Source organism: Pan troglodytes, chromosome 6 (assembly GCF_028858775.2).
Source record: "Pan troglodytes isolate AG18354 chromosome 6, NHGRI_mPanTro3-v2.0_pri, whole genome shotgun sequence".
In the NCBI taxonomy this organism is placed as follows: Eukaryota; Metazoa; Chordata; class Mammalia; order Primates; family Hominidae; genus Pan; species Pan troglodytes.
In genome coordinates this window covers 163,397,883-163,423,175 of record NC_072404.2, presented here as the reverse complement: position 1 = coordinate 163,423,175, position 25,293 = coordinate 163,397,883, and the positions used below count along the sequence as shown (strand labels likewise).

The 25,293-nt window shown below is 43.6% G+C and overlaps 1 protein-coding gene across 1 annotated transcript in view; it reads right to left on the bottom strand.

Moving 5' to 3' along the window:
* The window catches only part of CNTNAP2 (contactin associated protein 2), a 2,300,337-nt gene that overhangs the window by 150,819 nt on the left and 2,124,225 nt on the right, over positions 1-25,293 (bottom strand). The window contains exon 21 of the mRNA XM_063815738.1: positions 4,968-5,061. Within this exon, the coding sequence (XP_063671808.1) occupies positions 4,968-5,061 (94 nt within the window). The remainder of the gene's footprint in view (positions 1-4,967; positions 5,062-25,293) is intronic.

Here is a 25,293-nt window from a genome sequence, read left to right as displayed (position 1 = left end):
TGAGGTAGCCTTTCTTTCATCCTTTTTCTGTGTCCCTTTTTGAGGAGTGCTCATCAAAGAGCTCAGTGTGAAGTCATTTTAGGTATTTAGAGCCATCTTCTTCTCTTTCTTTTATAGAATCAGTTTCTGAGTAGCAGAAACTGATCCTATAAAAGTAAAGCAACAACTTTGGAGCATGAAACTCCAGGGGGTTTCAAAACCTGGCCGGAGTACATATCAGTTGCAAGTTCAATACTGTATGTCTGTACAGATGGATTTTTACACAACTGGGGAATGCAAATGGGTTGTCTCTCACTGAAGTATATGTTGTTTTCAAAGAGACATTTAAGCATATTCCTGCTCCTGTGAAATGATCAAATATCAAAGGAGTATTGGCTTGAAGGGGTGGCCAATGATTAGCTTCTCAAGCACTTACATGTCTTCTTGGGGTCTTCACTGAGACTCCTTCAATTTTATTAACAGAATTTTAGCTTCAGAGTAGCAAGAACCTCGTCCTTGCTTCCTCACCATTCTGGAAGGTGCAGGTGTCATCAGGAAGCAAAGCATAGGTCTTGGGTCACAAATCACGCTTTTCAAATCTCAGCGTCACCACTGACTCGCTGAGTAGCTTGAAGCCTGTGGTTTTCAACTGGGGTGGTAATTTTTCCCTCCTGGGGAACATTTAGCAATGTTAGAAGACATTTTTGGTTGTCACAACTTGGGGTGCTACTTATATCTAGTGGGTAAAGGCCAGGGAGGATGCTAAACATTCTGCAATGAACAAGACAGCCCCATAATAAAGGATTTTCTGATCCAAAATGTCAATAGTTCTGCTGTTGGGAAACCCCACTTTAAGAAGAAAACTTAATAGTTTTGAGCCTTAGCTCCTTCTTCTATACAACGAGGGTAACAATGGTCTGTGGTGTTGTGAGAAACGCAGACAGTATTGTACTTACAGCATATAGCATAATAACCGGCATGTAGCTAGCATCAAAAATGGTAATTATTTATGTATTAGGCATTGTGTTGTGTATGTCTTAAGACGTTATTAGCTTACTATTAAAAGAGTAGTTCATTTACTCCACAAGTATTTTTGAGCCCTTTCTGTATACTAGGCACTGATGAGCCTGCTGCAAATAGATTAGTTTCAAAAAAAGTCTCTGCCTTCTGCCCTCAGGGAGTTAACAACCTGCAAGTAGGCATTTGTGTTCCCCATTTTGCAAAGGAGAGAACCTAGGCTCTGAGAGGTTCAACTAAGAAAGCAACATGGTCAAGATTTTAATGCTAACAGAGGTAGAACTGGATTCCAGTCTAACAAGCTCTGCCTGATTCCAAAGTCCACATTCTTTCTACTTCATGATCATCAGATGCCTACTTTTAGGCTGTGAGATATGTGAGGATTGCAGCTCTCACCTCTGTGCGAATCTTACTGATTCTGTTAGGATGATCATCCATACCGTTTCTCCCTGCAGTATACGTCTACAATGATATCTTTCTGTTTCCTTCCCTTTTTACTCTTTATTAATTCAACAAATATTTATTGAGCGCTTGCTCCTTGTTAGTATACGGTGGAACTATGAGATGCTTTCTTGGTCTGCAGGGAGGTCACGGGCTTGTAGGGATGAGAGATAATCTCCACTAGAAGTCAGTGCACCAAGGACCCATTGCTGGAGCCCTAACTACTCTCACATGCATAACACCATTTCCATCTTGGAATTGTGGACCTCCTTACAGGTATTTATGTGTACTTTCTGTAACTCACTGCCACATGCACAGTTACCTAGTTTGTGTATGCAGCAACATTTTTCTTGGGTGTACAAAAAATACAGGGTGTAACCTTCAGGTATCTGAGGCTCATGGTACACTTTTAGCTTTGCAGAGATTGATGTCAAGGTACATTCTTAGTTGTAGAAAATGTGGCCTTTATGATGTTATTTGTTCACGACCTTGAAGGTCCATGCCATACAGTATATTGGAATTGTGCTGAAATGTGAACTAGTTACATGACCTGAAAAACAGAGGAACCAGAGAATATTACTCATAGTGATGGAACCTAGAAATCATCCAACATTCCCATCAAAATTTGACTTTGAAGGTTCCATAAAGTAATAAAAAGTCTATTATTTTTGGGTATGTTTATAGTTGATGTTACTTTATGAATATCATAGTGTAGTATCTTTAGGAACATCACCATATCATAGTGTAGCGTTTGTTTTGATGGAATCATATGGTTCTGAAGGAGCACTTAACATTTTAAAGTATTCTCAACTGAACCGTGGGAGTACCTCTGGTAGAAAGCGGGTACTCACCAAAGTCTCAGATCCATGACTCATGAATGCCAAGGCCCTACTCCACTACTAAACAGCCACTTTTTGTTGCTAACTGATGGCATCGCTCAACTTTCAAATACATCCCTCTTCTGGAGCTTCACCATGAATGACAAGATTGTTTGACCTACTTAAGAGTCTGGACTGTCTTCAGAGAGACCTCGCTTCCAAACTCTGCTTTGCCAGTATTAGTTGAGTAACTTTTGTCAAATTGACCTTCTTCTGCTTCAGTTTTCTCATCTGCAAAATGAGGTTCATAATCAGGGATCTCATTTCATTGGATTGTTGTGACGTTTGTTTCTTATATTTACACGTGTAACATGTGATGTCACAAAGTCTCTTCTTGTTCACAGAACATAAAAGTGGTGATAAGATCTGTAAAAATACATCAACTATAGAAAGTGTTGGAGAAAATTCAGATAAGGACATCAGGGTGAGGTAATCCAAAGCTAGATTTGAGACTGTGCCTGAGTGCTGTTTTCAGGATGCAAAGGATTAAGCAGAAGCTATTTAATTATCTTTCATATCATACAATATCTAAGGCCCAGTGATCAATACATGTTAGCCCTCTTTTGTTTTCCAGTTCCACCCTTTGATTTATCACTTGCCACTCCCCACTGTCTTGTTCACCAAGTGTGTGGTCTTGGGCTTCATGCACACACCTGCTTTCCCCCTCTCTTCTGGATGCCTCCCTCTCCAGCCGGACTGGTGTGTTCCTGGTTCTAAACCCAGGAATCCTTTTTGTTCTTGACCACTTCCTGGCACAAGACATAGGCTTTATCCCTCACCTGGACAGCCTCAGCATTTATCACGTGCCCAATCTTTCCTCTCTGTCTTTCTCTTTGCATTCTAGATTAACTGCCACAGGGATTACAGCACAGTAAAGAGCTCCCTTGGTGTCTTATTGCCTGAGTTCAAATTTTGGTTCTGCCACTGATTAGCCAGGTGGCCTGGTTATTTAATCTCTTCATGGTTCAGTTTTCTCATCTAAAAAGTGGAGATCACAATCTTAACTACCTCATACAATTGTGATGAAGATTGAATGGGCTAATATCTATCAAGTGCTTAAACTGGAGCCTGGCCTACAGTAAATCTTACATAAGTGCACATTATTATTATTATTATTATTAAGACAGAGTCTCCCTCTGTCGCCCAGGCTGGGGTGCAGTGGCGTGATCTCGGCTCACTGCAAGCTCCGCCTCCCGGGTTCACGCCATTCTCCTGCCTCAGCCTCCCAAGTAGCTGGCACTACAGACGTCCGCCACCACACCCAGCTAATTTTTTAAAATTTTTTTGTAGAGACGGGGTTTCACTGTGTTAGCCAGGATGGTCTTGATCTCCTGACCTCGTGATCTGCCTGCCTCAGCCTCCCAAAGTGCTGGGATTACAGACATGAGCCGCCACGCCCAGTCTATTATTTTTATTATAGGTTCAGTCTCCTGCTCACTCCTCATTTTGTGACCCCTGCCGCATGTTTTTAAGTGAGCATTTTTACCATTAATGCTATTCTGATCACTTCTACACACTGGCCGCCGAGTGACCTCCCTCCCACCTGTACATCACCACCATCTTACTGTTTTCATTGCGGTTCACAGTACACAGCCTCATATGAACAAAATTCACTGGCTTCACATTAAATATTTTAAAATACTTCACCAATCAAATCGATATTTTAAAAATTTAGGATGTAACCTTCACGTATCTGTGGCTCATGGTACATTTTTTAGCTTTGCACAGTGCTAATCGCCTCTGGTGAAGAGAGGGACAAGGAGACTCTGGAATTCACAGTCGCACGTGGGGAAGGGCGTTCTGTCACACTGTCAAATTCCTTATTGGCCTTCTCATCTGCATATAATATCAAGGCGCTTTCTTACGAGTGAGAGGAAGATAGAATCATGTTGATATGCTCTGACAAAGGAAACGTTAAATTACATATTGCTAGTAGGTAGAGGTCTGTAATAGACCAAATTCTACATAGAGAAGCCTGGAGCAGATTTGCATTCGCTTGGGTTGTAGTTTATGCCACGCACCAAACAACGTTGGTTCCATTACCATCGCCGACTTAGAAGCCCCCATTACCAATCACAATGTGTTTTTTGTTTGGTTGGTTTTTTTTTTTTTTTTTTTTTTTTTGAGACAGAGTCTCGCTCTGCCACCCAGGCTGGAGTGTGGCGGCACGATCTTGGCTCACTGCAACCTCCGCCTCCGGGGTTCAAGCAATTCTCCTGCCTCAGCCTCCCGAGTAGCTGGGATTACAGGCACCTGCCACCATGCATGGCTAATTTTTGTATTTTTAGTAGAGACAGGGTTTTGCCATGTTGGCCAGGCTGGTCTCGAACTCCTGACCACAAGTGATCCACCAGCCTTAGCCTCCCAAAGTGCTGGGATTACAGGCGTGACCCACCATGCCCAGCCTAATCACAATGTATTTCAAAGGCGAATTAGCTTTAGAATGAGTTACATGAGCAATTTCCCCCAAAGATAATTTGTTGACGCTTTGCTCGTGCAACACCGAGAACAACCACGTAACTTTCCTGTACAGAGAAGATATTTGTGACTGGCCCCAGTAAGAGAAATTTACCTGATAGTTTTAAAATCCAAATTCACATTACCCAAATGTATTTGTAGCACGCATTTATACCTAACGAACCACATTCTTACCTATAACTTTTCCCAGAAAGAGTGACTTGGGAGAATTGAAGAGGGTGTCGGATGAACTTGGCAGATGGTAACTCACAGAAGGATAATGATCGAGCTGCAGGAGGAAAACAAGAGACACTTTTAGAAGCACGTCTCTACCCTGTGTGGAACCAAATCTTCCCTGTGGGGATGACGTCACTCTTTGAACCCTGGTTTTCTGATATCTTATTTCATCAGCACTGACTCTAAAACACCAGCCCGAGAAAATGGAAACCCATGTCTTCCTTTGCTGGGGTTTTTTGAAAAAATCTGAGCATGGTAAGTGAAGATCCTTTATGAACGGCTCTCCAGGTGATGTACATTTTCTGTGGATGATTTACCTACAGGATTAAGATCCATGTTCTTTTTAATGGAGTAAAATCTGCTTGATCCAATCTCCAGTGTCAGCCTCTGATAGGGAATATGCCACATCTACAGCAATGAAGTTTTGCTGAAACATTTTATTTTGTGATATGATCACACACACACACACATACACACACACACACTCAAATGCTGAGGGTCAAGTAGGGTAAACAGTTGTAGTTTTCTCAGTTATCCCAATGAGAATGATTTCTCCTGCCACAGGCAGGGGTGGTTGGGCGAGTTGGCAGCAGAGGGAGAGAAATGAAGCTGTTGGGAACGGTGCACAGACAGTAACCACGGAAGCGACGCACGTTTCTGATCCTGTTGCCCGTGGACAAAGTGCCAATGGTGATGTCAGAATCACTGGCCTTGCCCTTTGTGTCCCTATGTGGCTTTTCCTGCCTTATCTTCTCAGCTGTCTTTTTACCACCCATAGAGTCTACATGTGTTTCTCCAACTGTGAGCTCTTAGAGCTTTCTGGGCCTTTTTTGTGCCCCCACCCCGGTGGAAAACATTCTTTTGTAAGCATTCATTTTTCTGAAGTGAGTTTAATACGTGCTAAGGTCAGCAAGACGAGAGGTGTGGGTTATAAGAAAACACAGCATTGCTCTCCGACATGGGCATTCCCATGGGGGCCACATCAATTGTGTAGAGGAAGGAGACAGAACAAGCAGCAACTTGTTGAAGGCAGCAGCACAGACTCAGAAGCAGATACGATCCCGAGTCCTTGCTCAAACTGGGCCTGATTAGGCAAAAAACTGTCCTTCAGATGAGCAAAGATGCTGGAAGCTAGCTGTGCTCTTGGGAGGAAGGAGAGAGTGGCAGTGAAGAAAGAGGGCAGGCAAGTGATCAAATGGCATCACCACATCATACTGCGATGAATAGTCATTCGTTATTAATGACTGTCCGCAGCAGAATCTTGAAACTGCTTCCTAGAAACTTAGAGATCATTGCACAGTCACGGTTAAGAGTCAAAGGGTCCTCACATCTCAAGAACATTTTAGATTTTTGACCCACAGAACTGGTACAGTAGGTTTTTGTGCATGAGTAGTATTGCCACAAAAATCCAAAAGCACCCCACCCCCAAAAACTATTAAAGTAAACATTTGCATGCTTGGCTATCATTTTGAAAAGTTTTCTATAACGTCAAATGCATCATTAACAAAACAAACCAGGTGTGGTGGCTCATGCCTGTAATCCCAGCATTTTGGGAGGCTGAAGCTTGTGGATCTCTCGAGTCCAGGAGTACAAGACCAGCTTGGGCAATATAGTGAGACCATTATCTCTACAAAAATTTAAAAAAGTAGCCGGGTGTGGTGGTGTGCACCGGTAGTCACAGCTACTCGAGAGGCTGAGGTGGGAGGATAGCTTGAGGCCGGGAGGTCAAGCCTGCAGTGAGCTGTGGTCATGCCACTGTGCTCCAGCCTAGGTGACAGAGTGAGACCCTGTCTGGAAGCAAACAAACAAACAAAAACACTTATTCCGTTCAGATAATCTTAAATATTTAAAATCTCATATATATGTTTCTTTGGAGCAAAAGCTCTTCGGTTTCTGCTCTTAAATATTAGCTAGCTGCTTTGCTGCCATCTAATGGCATCCATGGGTAACTGCCACCGCACTTCTGTTCACTTACTCTCTTTTGTTAAATGGTTAAATGCAAAATGCCATTGTTAACCAACAGCCTATCTGGCAATGCCTTAGGAGGTGATAATCTCCACCTCATACTTCTTACAATTTAAAAACTAAATTTGTGATCAGGGCAGTGGCTTACGCCTGTAATCCCAGCACTTTGGGAGGCCGAGGTGGGTGGATCACGAGATCAAGAGATCGAGACCATCCTGGCCAACATGATGAAACTCTGTCTCTACTAAAAATACAAAAAGTAGCTGGGTGTGGTGGCACTCCCCTATAGTCCCAGCTACTCAGGAGATTGTAGCATGAGAATGGCTTGAACCTGGGAGGTGGAGGTTCCAGTGAGCCGAGATCGCGCCACTGCACTCCAGCCTGGTGACAGCAAGATTCCATCTCAGAACAAAAAAAAAAAAAACAAAACAAAAAACCAAATTTGTAACAAAGTTCTATTTTCTTAAATAATTTTAAAAATGGATACAAATAATATATGTTCATTATAGAAAAACACAGATTTGCCGGAAAAAAAGTTGCCTGCTAATAATAAATGTTAATTTCTAATGTATTTTCTTTCAACTTTTTAAATAAAAAAGGGATGGAACCCAAGTAACACATTGTTTTGTATATTTTTTAACTTGATGATATATTATGAATGTTCTGTGTCGATAAAAATACAACAAAATTCTATTTTCTTAGCTTTAAAAATGGATACAAGTAATATACGTTCGTTATAGAAAAAATAATATAGATTTGCAGAAAAAAACTGCCAGCTGATAGTCAATGTTAACTTTTAATGTATATTCTTTCAACTTTTTAAGTAAAAAGGGATGGAACCCAACTAACACATATTATGTTTTGTATATTTTTTAACTTGACGATATATTATGAATGTCTTCTGTCTCAATAAATATACAACAAAAATCATTTGTCATGGATGACTAGTATTTCGTTCTATGGATACATAGTACACAGTTTTAAAGATTAAATTTCCATGGTTAGGTTTTTACATTTCTGTGTCCTCAGGCCCAATACAGTGCTGGGTACACGGTGGGATCTTGATAATTGACATTAACAGTTGTTAATGCAACTTTTAAAGTCGCGAGCACCGAAGGGAAATCCGTCCTCAGGTTGGCATGACCCACACAGTGGAGGTACCTTCCTTTTCCTGAATTGTTCCTGCAGATCCAGACTAGACGGACTTGGCTTTTTGGCAGCCATTTTATATTATTTTTGCTGAGCTACAGTAAAATAAAATTCTTAGTTGATCTCTGTAAGTGTATTCCCTTCCTATGTCTGCGCGGTTGATGGCTTTAACCAAAAATGCTAAATTTTACATTTATTTATATAAACTTTTCTTTCTTTCTTTCTTTTTTTTTTTTTTTTGAGACGGAGTCTCGCCCTGTCGCCCGGGCTGGACTGCAGAGGCACCATCTCGGTTCACTGCAAGCTCCGCCTCCCGGGTTCACGCCATTCTCCTACCTCAGCCTGCCTAGTAGCTGGGACTCCAGGCGCCCGCCACCACGCCCGGCTAATTTTTGTATTTTTAGTAGAGACGGGGTTTCACTATGTTGGCCAGGATGGTCTCGAACTCTTGACCTTGTGTTCCGCCCGCCTCGGCCTCCCAAAGTGCTGGGATTACAGGCGTGAGCCACCGCACCCGGCCACTTTTATATATTTTGTTTTGAAACACAGTAATAGCCTCTACTCAGAGGTTTTTGATTGTTGATTGTGTCATCTTGCTTATCGGTGATCCTGCTCGGTTTTGACTTTTCTAAAAAACATAATGAACACTCCTAGCTTTAACTCATTGATGAAGTCATTAATTTCAAAACAGTGAACAGGAACCTAAATGGGTCATGCTGTACAGTTCTAATCCAAATTACCTGCTCAGTTAGGAAAATATGAGAAGTGATGAGGATATCCAGAAAGCCTTCAACATTCACAAAGATGAAGCTGCAGTGCCTGAGGAAATTCTCTAATAAAGGAGGGAAGGAGGAAAGCGTTCTCCGATCAGTCTCTGATCTTACCACGAGCAAGGCGTCCTTACGTCTTCTCTCTCGCATACTCCTGCCTGCCTTGTGTCTAAGAAGGCGGGCTGTGGCCGGAAGGGATGAGTGGGATTGTGGGGAAGGTGGGTTAAAGCAAGAGGACCCCAAAGGAAAAGCGGCTCTGCAGCTGACGGCGGATGCTTTGCCGAGTGTTACCACCAGGTGGTGCTGTCCCCCTGCCGAACATAATTCAGAACAGCAGCATCGGATCAGGGCTCTCCAGGACCTGACCATGTGGCACAAGACCATTCTGCAATTTTGTCTGAATATGGAGATATGGTGGGCGGAATCATGCCTCCCAAAGATAACATCCTAATTCTGAGGACCTGAGAGCGCGTCATCTTCCTTACAGATGTGATTAAGATAATAGGGGAATTCTCCTGGATTCCCTGGGTGGGTCTCAGGTCCCCACAAGGGTCTTTATAGGAGGGAGGCAAGAGGGTCGCAGAGGAGAGAAGATGTGACAACGGAAGCAGAAGTTAGAGTGACGTGCGGAAGGGCCCAAGGAACGCAGGAGACTCTTAGAAGCTGAAAAAGGCAAGGAAACAGATTCTCCTCTCAGAGCCTGCAGAAGGCACCAGCCTTTCTGATTGACTTCAGCCGTTTGCGCTGACTTTGCACTTCTGGCCTCTGGAACTGTGAGATAGTAAATGCATGTTGTTTTAAGTCCTTAAGTTTGTGGCAATTTGTTACAGCAACACTGGGAAACTAATACAAGAAATTAAAAAATAACAGACCTTGTACAACCCAAAACCAAAGCATCTCTTTCTCCCGGCAATTTCTTCAATAACAACGTTAGTGTTCTCCATTCTTCCAGCCTCCCAGATGAAATGCATTAAGAGGCCCAATAACTGAATTAGCCCTGCTTTTCTGAGAGCACCCAGTTGATTAGAGACACCTGCTTCCTTGAACCCTCCCCACCGTAAGCCTGATTCCTAAAATAAGCCCTTCCTGACTCTTAGAGCCACCCCGTCATTCTCTAAGGTATATGGGTCCCTTTGCGTCAATTATCAGTCAACTCTTGCTTCCTGGCTCCCAATGCACCCTTCAATATAAGCTCTATGATAAACAATGGAATTCCTTAAAGATTTTGCTTTTAAAGTGAGCACAATGTCAAGCTTTCTCAGTAGCGTGCTCTGGAGGGACACTGCAAGAGGAAGGGGCTTACTGCAATTTCCAGCACAGGCTCGAGGAGGGGGATAGCAGAGGCTCTGCCCAGAGTGCGAGGACATGAGGTGAAGCCTGTCTGAGTCGCAGGCCTTTTAAGAGATCCCTCTGGGACCCTAGCGTCTCAGCCATGGCAACCTGCCCACAGACCTCTGGACGTGTGTCTGAACCGCCCCGGTAGCCCCTCACTCTCACCCCCACCGCCATTGCTATTGCCTGCTCCCCCACCTGCACTCCAGAGGGCAGCCAGCCTGTCGCTCCCCCAGCAATTCCGGACCAGCTCCAGCTTGGCTAAGCAGGGGTCTCTGGCTCTCTGCCAGGCAGACACACCTTCTCCAGCAAGGTCCTGAAGGGCTTCAGAACACGCCACCTCCAGATATGCTGGCTTGAGATGGGGACAATTTTGAGCTAAAGGCACTTGAAAAACAACAGATGCGTTGGGCGTGGTGGCTCACGCCTATAATCCCAGCACTTTGGGGGGCAAAGTGGGCGGATCACCTGTGGTCAGGAGTTCGAGACCAGCCTGGCCAACATGGTGAAACCCCATCTCTACTAAAATACAAAAATTAGCCGGGCACGGTGGTGCACGCCTGTGGTCCCAGCTACTTGAGAGGCTGAAGCAGGAGACTCGCTTGAACCCGGGAGGCAGAGGTTGCAGTGAGCCGAGATGGTGCCACTGCACTCCAGCCTGGGTGAGAGTGAGACTCCATCTCAAAGAAAAAAAGAAAAACAACAGATGCACAAAGGGCACTCTGACCTCCCCTTTTCTTCCTGAAAGCAGGAGAGGAAACTTTCATATGGAAGATGGCTTCTCTCTACCAGGAAGAAAAGAATATTCTTCTCTCCAGAGGCGGGGAGTTGAGGCCGAGAGAAATCGGTACAAACAAAAAGTGTTTTGACAGTTAAAAAGCTCTTGTTAAAATAACCCTTGTCTTTAGTATCTCCATATATTTAGTTACTTTTTCAAAATTACTACTTTTTGTTCACCCTGTTGCATAAGCACTTAGGCCTGGCTGCTTTTGGATCTTGGTGTCCTGTGAAGGCCCTCACATGCCTGTAAACATTGGCTTGCGTTTCCTCTGTTAGTCTCTCCTACGTCAACTTAACTCTCAGGCCCAGCTGGAGACTGTCAGAGGAGACAGGGGCAGCTTTGCCTCCACTACGGTCAGACACCCACCGAGGTTGTCCCTGGATGGGCTCCCTTAGCCCTAGGGGGCCACTAGGAAACTCTGCACGGGTTTCCTTACATCTTGGAGTTGCTGTTTGCCATAGTTAACGCTTCTATTTATCACCCCATTTTAACCGACTGTGGTTTCCAGCTCCCGTTTGACTCAAACTGCTAAGCCCTCACTGCAACAAGGGATAAACCCAACTTTGTCCGACTGCAGATATAGTTCTGGTCTTGGCTGGTGGGATTCAATAGTAGGAAAAAGGAGGAAGCACGTATTGAGCAACTGCTGTGTACAAGGCTTTGTGCTGATCTTTTAATATGTATTGTCTTATTGAATAGATATTAGATAGGTATGATCTCGTATCTTTGATATTATAAAGTGTCCAGTCACAGAGTAAGTACCAAGGCTGGCACTCTGACTCCAGAGACAAAACGGTGAGCTGCAGGCCACAGTCTCTTGAACTAGCCCAGTCACCTCAATTAGGAGAGGGGGAGGATCAGCTACATTTTAAATATTTACATTTAAAAGAGAAAATACATTAAATCAGATATAGCGAGAAAAGCTCAACATGAAAAGCCTAAGGAAATGACATATTATATGATTTCACTCGTATTGCCAGGTGGCCACCTCTTTTCAAATGAACCCTGGTGCATTTGCCACGGTTAAGTGTAATAATTTCAAGGTAATTTCTTTGGGGTCCAAGTGAGCTCTTTTGTAGAAATGTATTTTGCTGTACATTTAGCTGGTGGTCATTTCACTGGCAGTTAAGAGGCGATAAGAGATTGTGTAATAGAGGCTCATTAAAATTAAAGACTGTGACTCCATGTGCCCCAGGACAACCTTGAGGGAACACTAATTTGTTCAACATTTGCCATGAAGCCATTAGAAGCATACTGATTCAGGCAGGACCTTGTGTCTTACACGTGGAGCTTAAAGCTTCAACGTCTATTCAGGTATTATTTTGCAATATCCATTCCTTTCAATTTTTAAGCCACAGTTTGCGTTGGCAGAGTCTGAAGGGATTTCATCAGCCGTTTACGCTTTGGGGATGCAGTGGAGAAGCTAAAGAAGAAATACCTAAACGGCGTGGGTTCTCCTGGACCGGTGGAGGGGCCGGGCCCCATCTCCTGAGATGAAGGACACAATTTCAAGGCAGACCCCGCTTTTTCCATGGCCTAGACAAAGGCCTAGGATTTCTTGCTGTTTTTTCTAATCCTTAATTTTGGGGAATACTTGGAATTAGCTCAGCGATATTGAATTTAGAATATATCATCTTTTTTCTTCAAAATATCATTTTATTCCCAATAAAGTGATTATGGAGAGATTAGCTTTAGGTGTATGACTAAGGAGTTTCTTTTTTTTTTGAGGCAGGGTCTTATTCTGTCACCCAGGCTAGAGTGCAGTGGCGCAGTCACAGCTCACTGCAGACTCCACTTCTCAGGCTCAAGTGATCCTTCCACCTTAGCCTACCGAGTAGGTGGGACCACAGGTGCATACCACCATGCCTGGCTTTTTTTTTTTTTTTTTTAAGACGGAGTTTTGCTTTTGTTGCCCAAGCTGAAGTGCAGTGGTGTGATCTTGGCTCACTGCAACCTCTGCCTCCCAAGTTCTGGTTCAAGCAGTTCTGCTGCAGTCTCCCAAGTAGCTGGGATTACAGGCACATGCCACCATGCCCAGCTAATTTTTGTATTTTTAGTAGAGATGGGGTTTCACCATGTTGGCCAGGCTGGTCTTGAACTCCTGACCTCGTGATCTGCCTGCCTCAGCCTCCCAAAGTGCTGGGATTACAGGTGTGAGCCACCGTGCCTGGCTGCCTGGCTAATTTTTAAAATTATTTTTAGGAGAGATGGGGTCTCACTATGTTGTCCAGGCTTGTCTCAAATTCCTGGGCTCAAGTGATCCTCCCACCTCAACCTCCAAACATGCTGTGATTGTAGGCCACCACGCCCAGCCTAGAGCATATCATCTGATGAATGTTTTATTTACTCCAAGTTGAAGCCCAAGGCTGAAGATAAGAAGAGGCTGATGCAGATAGACTTCAGGTAGGAGAAACAATTATCAGCTCAACTCGCACCCCTTATCTGTGTCTACCCGTCCTTCTAAACTAGAAATTCCCACAGACTTCAAAGAAGAGAGCGTTTGAAGAGTGGAGACCATCTCTTTCTCCCCATCGGAATCTCCATTCTATGAAGGGTATACACAAGCCTAGGGCCATTTGCAATTGAAAATACGAACGAGCAGGCCTTGACCCCAGTATCAAGGATACGTTCATCTACATGTTTTCTGCCTCTTCCTAACCCTAGAATCACTTTGTTCCTGATAATGGAGAGGACATGGAGCAAATGTAGATGTGTGGGAGATAAAGAAGTAGGGTTAGGTGTGACTCTCCTGCTAGTCCAGGGTTGCAGCTCTGTTCCTGATCCTCCCTTGGTGAGACCGTAACCCTGTGGGTTCAAGGACGCTGCCTCAGTTACCACTCCTGCCCCAGGAGCGTGGCATAACACACGCTTGTTAAACACTGATCAGTGGGCTCAGTAGGTGCAGTGGAAATACACCTGGTTGTCAGAGCTCCGTGGCTAACACCTCACCTCTGGACTTTCGGCTATTTCTTTCTCTGTAGTGTTTTCTAATAAACCTTCCAGTTAATTTACGATCCACATGAAAAGGGCCTGTGATAGGCAAGGTGCTCATTTAACATGTGTTAAATGGGTCAGCACTGGCTAAGCCATGTTCGTGTATGTATCTGTATATAAATCTCTGTGTGTGTGTGTTTAAGGTATGGATTCCTAGCTTTTACTTCCATTAGAACTTCTGTTTGTAGAGGGAGGAATCTCTGTGAATGACTCAGTGGACTGAAGCCCTCATAGCATTTTATTGCCATCGGGTTTGAGTGAGTGAGCTTGGCTCCATCCTCGCAGACCACATTGATGGGGAGACTGGCTGATCATGAATCTGGGACTTCGAATTTTCATGCAAGAGACACTTGCCCCTGCTCTGAGAGTCTTGATATCAGTGCAACTTGCTTTTGGGACCACATTGCTGAGAGCCACAAGCCCATCAGGGTGAGGGTCAGCAGGCCAGCCCCCTCCCAACCTACATTGCCAAGCCCTGCGGCCATCCCTCCAATCCCAAGAACAGCCATGGGTGCAGATGAGAGGACACCATTTGGGAGGCTGACCCATTTAGAGGTCACGTTGTCACCTTAATTTGTTTTTGGTTGAGCTACTCATAAATCCTGCCGACTTATAGAGATACTCAAGAAGAAGAAAGAGGCCAAGAAACACTCTCCCCTAACAGAACTCTGGAATAAACGAGCAACAGCCATGCTTTTGTCACTGGGTTAGCGATGCATGCCGGTCCTGGAGGTGCCTGGTGTGTTTCACGGCGGATGCCTTTACGAAGGGAAAGTTAACCGAATCCTGCAGGTAACTGCAGATGGATAAGTCAGGGAGCCTTTGCCTCTTTGGGAGAGATTAAATGGCCCTGGGGGGATCAGAGGGGTAGGGGGCATATTCATAGAGTGGAGAGGTGAGAACGCAGTGCCCTCGCCTAGACCTTGCCCCTGTGCTGTGACCTGACTCTCACACCTGGGGATGCACTGTGCAATCCCAGGGGTGCTCAGGGCTTTAGACCAGCTGTATCTTTTGCCCAGAATGCTCTTCTGCTGTCCTTTCACCAAATACAATAATCAATTTGTGCTTCTTCTGGGAATTATTCTCTGAACCACTCACTTTATTACCAGTCCCCAGCTGGGCTCAACCACGTTGGAGGACTTTGACTTAATTAATTAACTAATGTATTAATTAATTGTTGGCAAGGCCAGAGGTGGCCTAGCCTAGGGCCAAAGCAGACAGATTTGTCTCCTGAGCCCCCTTTTCCTAAGCCTACGCCTGGGTCTGGGGGCTCTCCGGTCCAAGAGCAAGAAGGAAAAAACTGGCTGCAAAACTAGAAGAGATCCAGGTGAATCCACTGTGCCTAAGCCTTTCTAGGACAGAAAATCCCTTGCACATGGGAGCTGGGCTGTCTCCAAACCCGAATCACCTGGCTGTGAGAATGCAGAAAGAGAAAAGTGGCTGGTTTCAGTATGTGTTTCCTCTTCTCGGTAAGGCACTGTCCTCTAGGGAAGGTCATTCAGGGACCGCTTGCAAACCAGCTTCTAGACTTCCAGTGTAAGAGAGGAGGGGTGGCCTGGGGGGATGAGAATGGGGCCAGGAGATGGGCCCTGGCTCTGCCACGTGATAAATGGATGTTTATCAAGTTAGGAAGCCTTCTTGGACTTCAGTTTCCTCATTTGTAAAGTGAGGAGGTTGAACCAGTTCTGTGAGATTTCTTTGAAGATGTTCTGCTACCATGGCCCTAAGGAATAGTATTTTCCCATGTCTCTGGGCTTTGAGCAGAATCATCTGTGAAGATCCAACTCTAGGGTACCACTTGAAGGTGTCTTTTCAGGGCACTATTCAACTTTGACCGGTTTTGGTGATGGATGGAGGGTGGGAGGAAGCGTCCATCTGCCCTGGAAAGGCATCATTCTCTCACTTTCCATTTTGAGATCCAGACCGTATAACAAGTGCCATCTTTGCCATATGTACCGAAACATCTCGGCAGACTTGGCTCCCGACATTCAGCCATAAGATTGTCAATTTCAGGTTCATTTGGGGATTTTCAGGTAGGGAGGGGCCTCAGAGATGTAGTTTATCACCATCTTTTCACAAACGTAGAAGGGGAAGCAGAATCCCAGAGAGAGGTAGTGATCGTCTCAGATTTCTGGACTGGAAGTGGTAGCATCAGCCTTGAACCAATATTCAACTCACAAGGAACGCAGTTTCCCAGAAATGCCTAAGGCTCGAGAGAGAAAGGATTTAAGAGACAGATCTTTCTTTGTTGTGTAATTTCTGTTTCAGAGATGTCAGGAGGTTTCTCTAATGGCTTGATAAGCAATTTTAAAATGAGAGGTATAATAAGTACTTATTGCTATTGTCATTATGCCATTGTTATTATGGTAATGTAATCAGTAAAATATATCTGCCTCTTAAGGTCTAGAGTAATTGAAATCATACCATATTGATGCAATTAAAAGAATTAGTGAAACTATTAGGTGATTTATGTTTTATATCAAAAATTTCTCAAAATAGTAGGAAGAAAAAATTAGCTTTCACACAGTGATTTACTTTATCTAGACTAATACTCCACCTACTGGAAAAACACTGAATATTATTTAAAGCATAAGATGTTTAAAAAGAAACCGAGCAAACGGATTTTCTATCAATAAGTTCGTATAATTTTTGTAAATGTCAATGGACAGGAGGAGAAATTCTCATTTCACAGCCGATATAGCATTTCTTTAATAGCATTGATTTCAAAGATATTTATAGCACAATGGCTCAAGCACTATATAATTATTTCAGAGAATCCGGTCAGAAAACATTTAGCACTTTTAGTTTTGTGACTTTGACTTGCAAATGAAAATTCAGAAGATGATTGTAAAGCATTAAAAACAATATCTGAACTAGTCTTCTAGTAAATTTGAAATTTACTAGAAATGTCAAATTTCTTTGAGATATAGTATGAGAATAGTTCATGGTTTTATACACTTTCATATTTAGAATCACTTTAGTAACAATCAACTTTAACCGTTACACATAGTGAGTACTTTAGATAATAATTTACATAAAATAATCATGAATTAATTTTATATGGCATGTTTTCCCTGAAGCGCTCGAGGAAAAACACATTTTGATAACTTAGAACGTGACTTTCTAGGAGGAAGAAAAACAAACAAATGTGTGGAAAAGGGAGGAAGAAAACAATAAAATTAGGAAGAGTCACTTTTGAAAATAGATATTAACAAATATGATGCTGCTTAAATTGTATAATGTTATGGTTAAGTTTTTTTTTTTTTTTTTGAGATGGAGTCTTGCTCTGTTGCCCAGGCTGAAGTGCAGTGGCACGATCTTGACTCACTGCAACTTCCACCTCCCGGGTTCAAGCGATTCTCCTGCCTCAGCCTCCTGAGTAGCTGGGACTACAGGTGCCCGCCACCAAGCCTGGCTAATTTTTTGTATTTTTAGTTGAGACGGGGTTTCACTGTGTTAGCCAGGATGGTCTCGATCTCCTGACCTCGTGATTTGCCCACCTCAGCCTCCCAAAGTGCTGGGATTATAGGTATGAGCCAACGTGCATGGCCTAAGTTTTTAATTAAATAAATGAAAGGAATAAAGAACTTTGAATGAGAATAATTATGAGAAACGATGGAGACATGACAAATATGATTGAGGCTTTTCTTATTTTAGTCTTTATTCCCTTCTGTAATCTTGATTTGTTGAGCACGTTTTCAGGGTTTGATTTGTTTAAATTTGGTTCCTGGTGAATTCCTGGCTGAGTTGTGTGGGGGCGCTTTAATAAGGCCTTCAGTAAAATGAAACTACGACCAGGATAACTGTATTAGCCTGGTGCGGTAAGTGCCGTTGATGTCACATCGTCTGCTTGCCAAGGATGGGACTGGTCAGTTTTGAAGTGGGTGGCTACTCTGACTGTTAAATTCTCAAAGCAGGGCCTTTGCTGTAACTGGTACAGAAACAAGGACTTTATTTGAAGATGATCCCCTCACAGAAATGTAGTTCACCCTTAAACAACATGGGCTTGAACTGCACTGCTTACAAGTGGATATTTTTTTCAACCAAATGCGGATCAAAAATACAGTATTCTTGGGATGCAGGACCTGCGTATATGCAAAGTCGGCCCTTGCTAGATGCAGGTTCCTCAGAGCTGACCACAAGATTTGAGTATGCATGAGGTTTGGTGTGCTTGGGGGTCCCGAAACCGATACCCCGAGGATATTGTGGGATGACTATATATGATTAGTCAAATCTTGAGAAGCCAGTAGGTTGTCATGTCAGCTGGGGATGTCTGCTGTGCGTGCCCCTGAAGTTACACCTGCCAAGTAGTATACTCATCCCATGGGCCACCCAGAGCACAGATGAATGACTGTCACAGGGTAACTTGGCTGCTGGGGGTGGTGCAGACCTCCTGTGGGAAGAGAGAGGCCTCGGCGTAAGACTCAAATCATCTTGCTGACACCTCCAAACATTATGCAAGGGCTTCCATGTGGTTTTGTGGTCCAGCCACCTTGAGCACTGGGACTGGAGTCCAGCTGATGACGTGCAGATGTTCCCAGCTGGGCTCAAGGCGCTTTAGATTCTTGTTTGGAAAACATGACATGAAACAATGAAGGAATAATATTCTAAGACAATCTACTAAAATTAAATGTAAAATGTTACCCCCAATTCTAAAATATGTAATATGGAGAATAAGTGTCATCATGGTACAGTAGATTGGCAGAGTGGAGGCGTTTTGAAGGAGGAATAATAAACCAATTTTCTCTAAGGGTGTTGAGGTCACTAGCCTCATTGATCTTTAGGATGTATTTTGGAAAAAAAATGGTAGACGACACCAGCCTTGCTGGTCCTTAGGATGTGTTTTGGAAAAGAATGGTAGAAGACAATAGAAGGTAAATGGAAGATACGTTGTGAAGGGCTTTGAATGCTAGGATGCAAAGTTTGGATTGATCTATACAAAACTGGGGTTATAGTTCTTCATCTATCAATCAATATCTATCTATCTATCAATCATCTATCTATCTATCTATCTATGTATCTATCAATCTATCTATCATCTATCTATCTATGTATCTATCTATCTATCTATGTATCTATCTATCTATCTATCTATTATCTATCTATCTATCTATCTATCTATCTATCTATCTATCTATGTATCTATCTATCATCTATCTATCTATTATCTATCTATCTATCTATCTATCATCTATCTATCTATCATCTATCTATCTATGTATCTATCTATCTATCTATCTATCTATCATCTATCTATCTATGTATGTATCTATCTATCTATCATCTATCTATCTATGTATCTATCTATCTATCTATCATCTATCTATCTATCTATCTATCTATGTATCTATCTATCTGTCATCTATCTATCTATCTGTCTGTCTATCTATCATCTATCTATCTATCTATCTATCTATCTATCTATCTATCTATTATCTATCTATCTATCTATCTATCTATCTATCTATCTATGTATCTATCTATCTCTGTTATTCTGGCATAGGATCACCCCCAAATTCTCATTGTTGTTGTTATTTGTAACCACAACTCCTTTAAAGGGGGTCAAATCCAAGTTTTTGCATCTGTTGAGCACCTGACTACTCTGGGCCAGCAAGCTTGGACCCTGTTTTGGGAAGAGTCAGCTTGTTATTGTATATAATAGTGGGGGAGACCTGGAGATGGGTGAGGAAGCAGGTGGGGAGCCAGGGAGCATGAATCAGGAGAAATCAAAATCCTGGCACTGCCTGGGGTGAAAGCAGAAAGCCTGGCACTGCCTGGCGTGAAGGGTTATGAGAAGCCTCTATAGAAGGATGGGTAAAGGTACTATTGAGGGCATGAATATCTACTCTATGACTTGCAGTGATTTGTTAATGTGCTGTGTACCCCTCTCCCTGACCCTGAAATAGTCAATAGAGGCTACTGCTCAGTGAATGCTTTGGGCGATTGTGTGTTTGTGAACCAAAGAAAGTGCTGAGCTTCATTCTGGGTGGATATTCTCTGGATCAGAGAGATCACCCACAGAAGAAAGCACCTGGAAGCAGAAAGGAGCCTTGGAAATCCCAGGGAGGACTTCAGATTTCCATCAGAGAGGAAAGGTTGGTGAAAATTGTGGCTCAAGGTGACCTGATCAAGACCCTAAGGGGCTGACAAATTAGTTCATGTGTAGCTACGTTGGGACTCAAGCACATGTTGGTGTGTCTGGAGAGACCCCAGGATCTCTCTCCTTGAGAAAATGATATTCTTCTTGAGAGAAAGAATGTATTAAGGGATGAAAAGATCTGGATGAAGAAACAGTTCAAAGACATTGGGCAAGAGTAGGGTGATTCTGGGCCTAAATGTAGGAAGAAACTGACATTCAATTCCCAAATTGGAAGTCTGCTCAACCACAGGGCCTGCTAACCTAATCAGGAGTATGAGGCATGTATAGGAGAATGTGTATTGAAGACAGAGAGAACATGAAAATGGCCTGGAGGAGAACTTTGCTTGGTTATCTGAACCCAAGAGGTAAAGAAGATGGATTCTGACTGTGCCCTACAGGCTCCTGTGTTGGTGGCTGTGGTACGTATATAGAATTGGGGCTACAGCGTGGCTGGGGACTTCTGCAGAATGCGGCAAGGCTGCACACTCCTCCAAGCAATGTAGCATAATCATACCCTCGGCATTTAGGCAGAACATGTGACTGGATCATCCAATAGGATCACCAATGCCTGAGGCTGCTGCTTAGAATTGAAAATGTCCAGGAATAGGGAATCTGCTGGAGCCACCATTTGTGTACTTTGGGCCAAGAGAAAGCTAGCTAGAAGAGCAGTAATAAGAACTGAGGAGAGAAGGGCATTCATGTAAGGAGGAGGGTTTTTATGTTTTCCTTCTCCCTTCTTTTCATCAAACATGCAATTAGAGTTGGGAGCATTGAGCCCAAACCCCAGATAAGGCAGAGGGACTGGAGATTGAGTTCATCTTTGTGGCCAATGATTCAATCAACCAAGCCTATGTAATGAAACCTCTAAAAAAACTTTGGACACCAAAGCTCAGTAAATGTCCCTGGTTTGTAATACTCTGGGCATTGTCACACACTGATGTGCAGGGAGGGTAGTGTGTCCTTAGGACAAAGAAGCTTTGCATTTGGGACAAATCTTGCCACCTGCATCTCTCCCTTTGGCCGGTCTGGATTGTATCCTTTATAGTAAAACTTGATCATAAGTATAGTGCTTTCCCGAGTTCTGCAAATCATTCTAGCAAATTATTGACCTGAGGGAGTAGTGGGAACCTCTGAATTTGTAGCCAGCTGCTTGTAAATGAGGGTCACCTGGAGACCCCTGGGCTTGTAGCTGGGGTTTGACGTGAGACCAGTCTTGTGGAGGACTGTGCCCTAGGAGCTGTAAAGTTTGGCCTAACTCCAAGTAGTTGGTTCTAGAAGTCTTTGCAGACAGTGAGGTAATAATAGAACAAGGGTTAAAAAATAAATATGGGCTGAGCATGGTGGTGCACACCTGTCATCTCAGCAGTTTGGGAGGCTGAGGCAGGAGGATTGCTTGAGCCTAGGAGTTCAAGATTGCAGTGAGCTGTGATTGTGTGACTGCACTCCAGTCTGCATGACAGAGTGAGACTCTGACTCTAAACAGAGCAGAAAAAACAAAGCAAAACAAAAATATGAATAGATTTGAACCTGTGGCTATAATAAGTAAAATGAGGCCGAGTACGGTGGTTCACTCCTGTAATCCCAGCACTTTGGGAAGAAGCAGGATAGAGGTGAGGACAGTACAGACCCCGATCTCTTGTGCCTCCCCCTGTGTTTTCCTGCAGCATCCTGCTAGCTGAACCCAACCAGAATCTGGTGGCCAGGGAGCTGAAGATGTCAATCTGCAGGGGCAGAGAAAAGAGGATGATGGAGCAGTGTTGCTGCAGAATGCCTGGCACTGGCTGGGTGGGAGGAAAGGGGCCTCCGAGTGCATCGTGTGGGAAGGAATCTGTAGTCACATCACAGGTCCATTTATTCATCCAAGAAACATTTGTCAAGCGCCCATAAGGTGCCTTGAACTGACTGTTCTAGGTACTTAGGATACATCAGTGAACAAAAAGCCCCAAATCCTAACCCTCATATCGCTTCCTTCCTAGTATAGAGAGACACAGAGAAAAAGTAAATGATGTAATATGGTAGGAGGGGATAAATTCGAAGTCTTTTCCCTCAAATTAGAGCCCAATAAGAGGCCTGGTGTAAAAGTCAGACTGCAACCCTAAATAAGGCGGTCAGGGTAGCCTCACTGAGAAAAGGAGATTCAATGAAGACTTGAGGGATTCGAGGGGTTAGCCCTACAGATACCCAGGGAAAGAACACTCAGGCAGAGAGAGCAGCCAAGGCGGGAGAATTCCCGGCGTGAAGCCAGTGAGGCTCAAGTAGCATGAAAAGGGGAGGGTCACGGGGCTAGTTCCTGTGGGGTCCTGCAGGTCACTGGAAAGACTTTGGCTTGTCCTCAGAGAAATGAGGACTGTCAGTGGGTGTTGAGCAGAGAACTCGTATTTTAAACAGATGGAGTAGTGATGTCAGAGACATGCCTGCAAGGGCAAGGGAGGAAGCTTGGAGACCCGTCAGGAGGCCTCTGCAGAACAGGATGGAGTCTGGAGCCCGAGCAGCAGATGTGCAAGGTTGGAGGCTGGTCAGAATTTGGATGTTTTCAGGGTAGAACCAGCATGAGGTTCTGAAAAACCGGATGTGAGCTGTGAGAACCAGTGAGTGATGTTCTAGTGATATTCCAAGGTTTTAATCCTGACCAGCTGGAAGGATGGAGTTGCCATCAGCTGAAATTGGAAAGGCTATAGGCAGGGCAGGTTGTGGGAAGGGGCAGATCAGGAGGTCAGATTTGGAGATATTGTGCTCGGAGTGTTTATCAGACATCAGAGTCAGATATCTGGGACTCAGTTTGGTGTGTGAGTTGGCAGTTCATGGTGAGGTTTGGGTTGAGATAATAATTTGGAGTTTGAGGCACAGAGATAGAATTTAAGAGCACGACATTAGATGAGATCATCACAGGAGTGAATACAAATGGTAAAGCACTGGAAGCACGCCCACTGAAGGAGGTCAGGAAGGAGAGAAACAGTGAAGGAGACAGAGCAAAAGGGGCCCATGAGGGAGAAGGAGGACAGGAGCAGTGTGCCCTAAAAGCCAAGGGCTCCCTGGTTTCAGATGCTGCCTTTAAGTGGAGCAGCAGGAGAACTGTGAAGTAGCCAGTGGGTTTGGTGGTGAGAAGGTCATTGATAGTATCCATGAGAGTAGCTTTAAGCAGTGGTGGACAGGAGCCCAGCTGGGATTGGGAATAAGAAAAAATGAGGATAAAATATTCACAGTACATGCATCTGGCAAAGGAGTTGTATCCAGAATACGTAAAGAATCCTTATAACATAATAATAAGGCAAACAATCCAATTTTAAAAAGGGGCCAAACGCTTGAACAGACACTTCATGAAAGAAGATTTACCAGTGGTCAATAAGCACTTGAAAAGTCGCTAAACATCATCAGTCATCAGGGAAATGAAAATTAAACCCAAAATGAGACACTACCACACACCAGTTGAATGGCTATAATTAAAAAGACTGACAATATCAAGTGCTAGTGACTATGTGGAGTCACTGGAATTCTGCTGTCTTCCTAGAGGGAATATTACATCAAAAAACAGTTAAAGATACACTTACCATAAACTCATTGATTTCATTCCTAGATATTTACTTGAAAGAAATAAAAAAAAGTCTGCTCTATACATGTGTATGCAAATGTTCCTAACAGGTGTAGTCATAATATCCCCAAAATGATCCACATATCCATCAAGAGGTGAATGAATAAATGCATGGGGGTATATTCATAAGTGTATTACTACCCAGCAATTAAAAAAACAACCACAGATACACGCGACAAGAAGAAGGAACCTCAGAATCATTACGCAGAATGAAAGGAGCTGGACATTTGTTTAAAATTATAGAACAAGTAGGCCGGGCGTGGTAGCTCACGCCTGTAATCCCAGCACTTTGGAAGGCCGAGGCAGGCAGATCATGAGGTCAGGAGTTCAAGACCAGCCTGGTCAACATAGTGAAACCTCATCTCTACTAAAAATACAAAAATTAGCCGGGTGTAGTGCCATGTGCCTGTAGTCCCAGCTACTTGGGAGGCTGAGGCAGGAGAATCATTTGAATCTGGGAGGTGGAGGTTGCAGTGAACTGAGACTGTGCCATTGCACTCCAGCCTGGATGACAGGGCGGGACTCTGTCTCAAAAAAAAAAATTATAGAACAAGTAAAACTAATCTGTGACTTTATAGAAATAGAAATTTGATCAGTAAATGCTTGGGGGCAATGGTGGGTGGGAAAGGGGCCCAGGGGAACCTTCTGGGATATTAGAAATATTCCAAATTTTGAGTGTGGTGGTGGCTACATGGGTGTGCACGTCTGTCAAAACTCATCAGTCTGTACATTTAAAGTGTGTAAATTTCATTGCATGCAATTTACATTTCAGTAAAGTTGACTGAAGAAAGAGGCTGAGCGTGGTGGTTCACACCTGTAATCCCAGCACTTTGGGAGGCTGAGGTGGGCAGATTGCTTGAGGTCAGGGGTCCGAGACCAGCCTGGCCAGCATGATGAAACTTCATCTCTACTAAAAATACAAAAATTAGCCAGGCGTGGTGGCACACACCTGTAATTCCAGCTACGGGGGAGGCTGAGGCAGGAGAATCACTTGAACCTGGGAGGTGGAGGTAGCAGTGAGCTGAGATTGCGCAACTACACTCCAGCCTGGGTGACAGAGTGGAACTCTGTCTCCAAAAAAATAAATAAATAAATAAATAAATAAATAAAGAGAGAGAGAGAGAGAGAGAGAGAGAGAGAGAATGGGAGAAGCTGACCCGAAACAGCAAGCATAGATAACTATTGCCGGGCATTTTATTGCAAAGAAAAACAAAGATGTGGGGAAAGTGGTCTCAGGAGAAATTTTTGTTTTAAAGTAAGAGAAATATCTGCATGCTTATTTGCTGATGGAAATGAGTCAGTAGAGAATGAAGACAGAGAACTGCTCAGCAATGCCCTGGAGTAAGCAAGATGGGTTTGCTGGAGAAGGGTCGGGGGCTGATTTTAAATGGGACTCACAAGCAAACCTGATTTTCCTCTGTGTTCTCTTCTGTACTTTCTATAATAAATATATTTAAATGTATCATTAGAAAAACACAATAAATGGTATTTTAAGAAGAAAAATAGCATGTTTTCCATATCTAGTAATATAAGCAGAGACTGGTCAAGGGTTGGACTCATGGCCA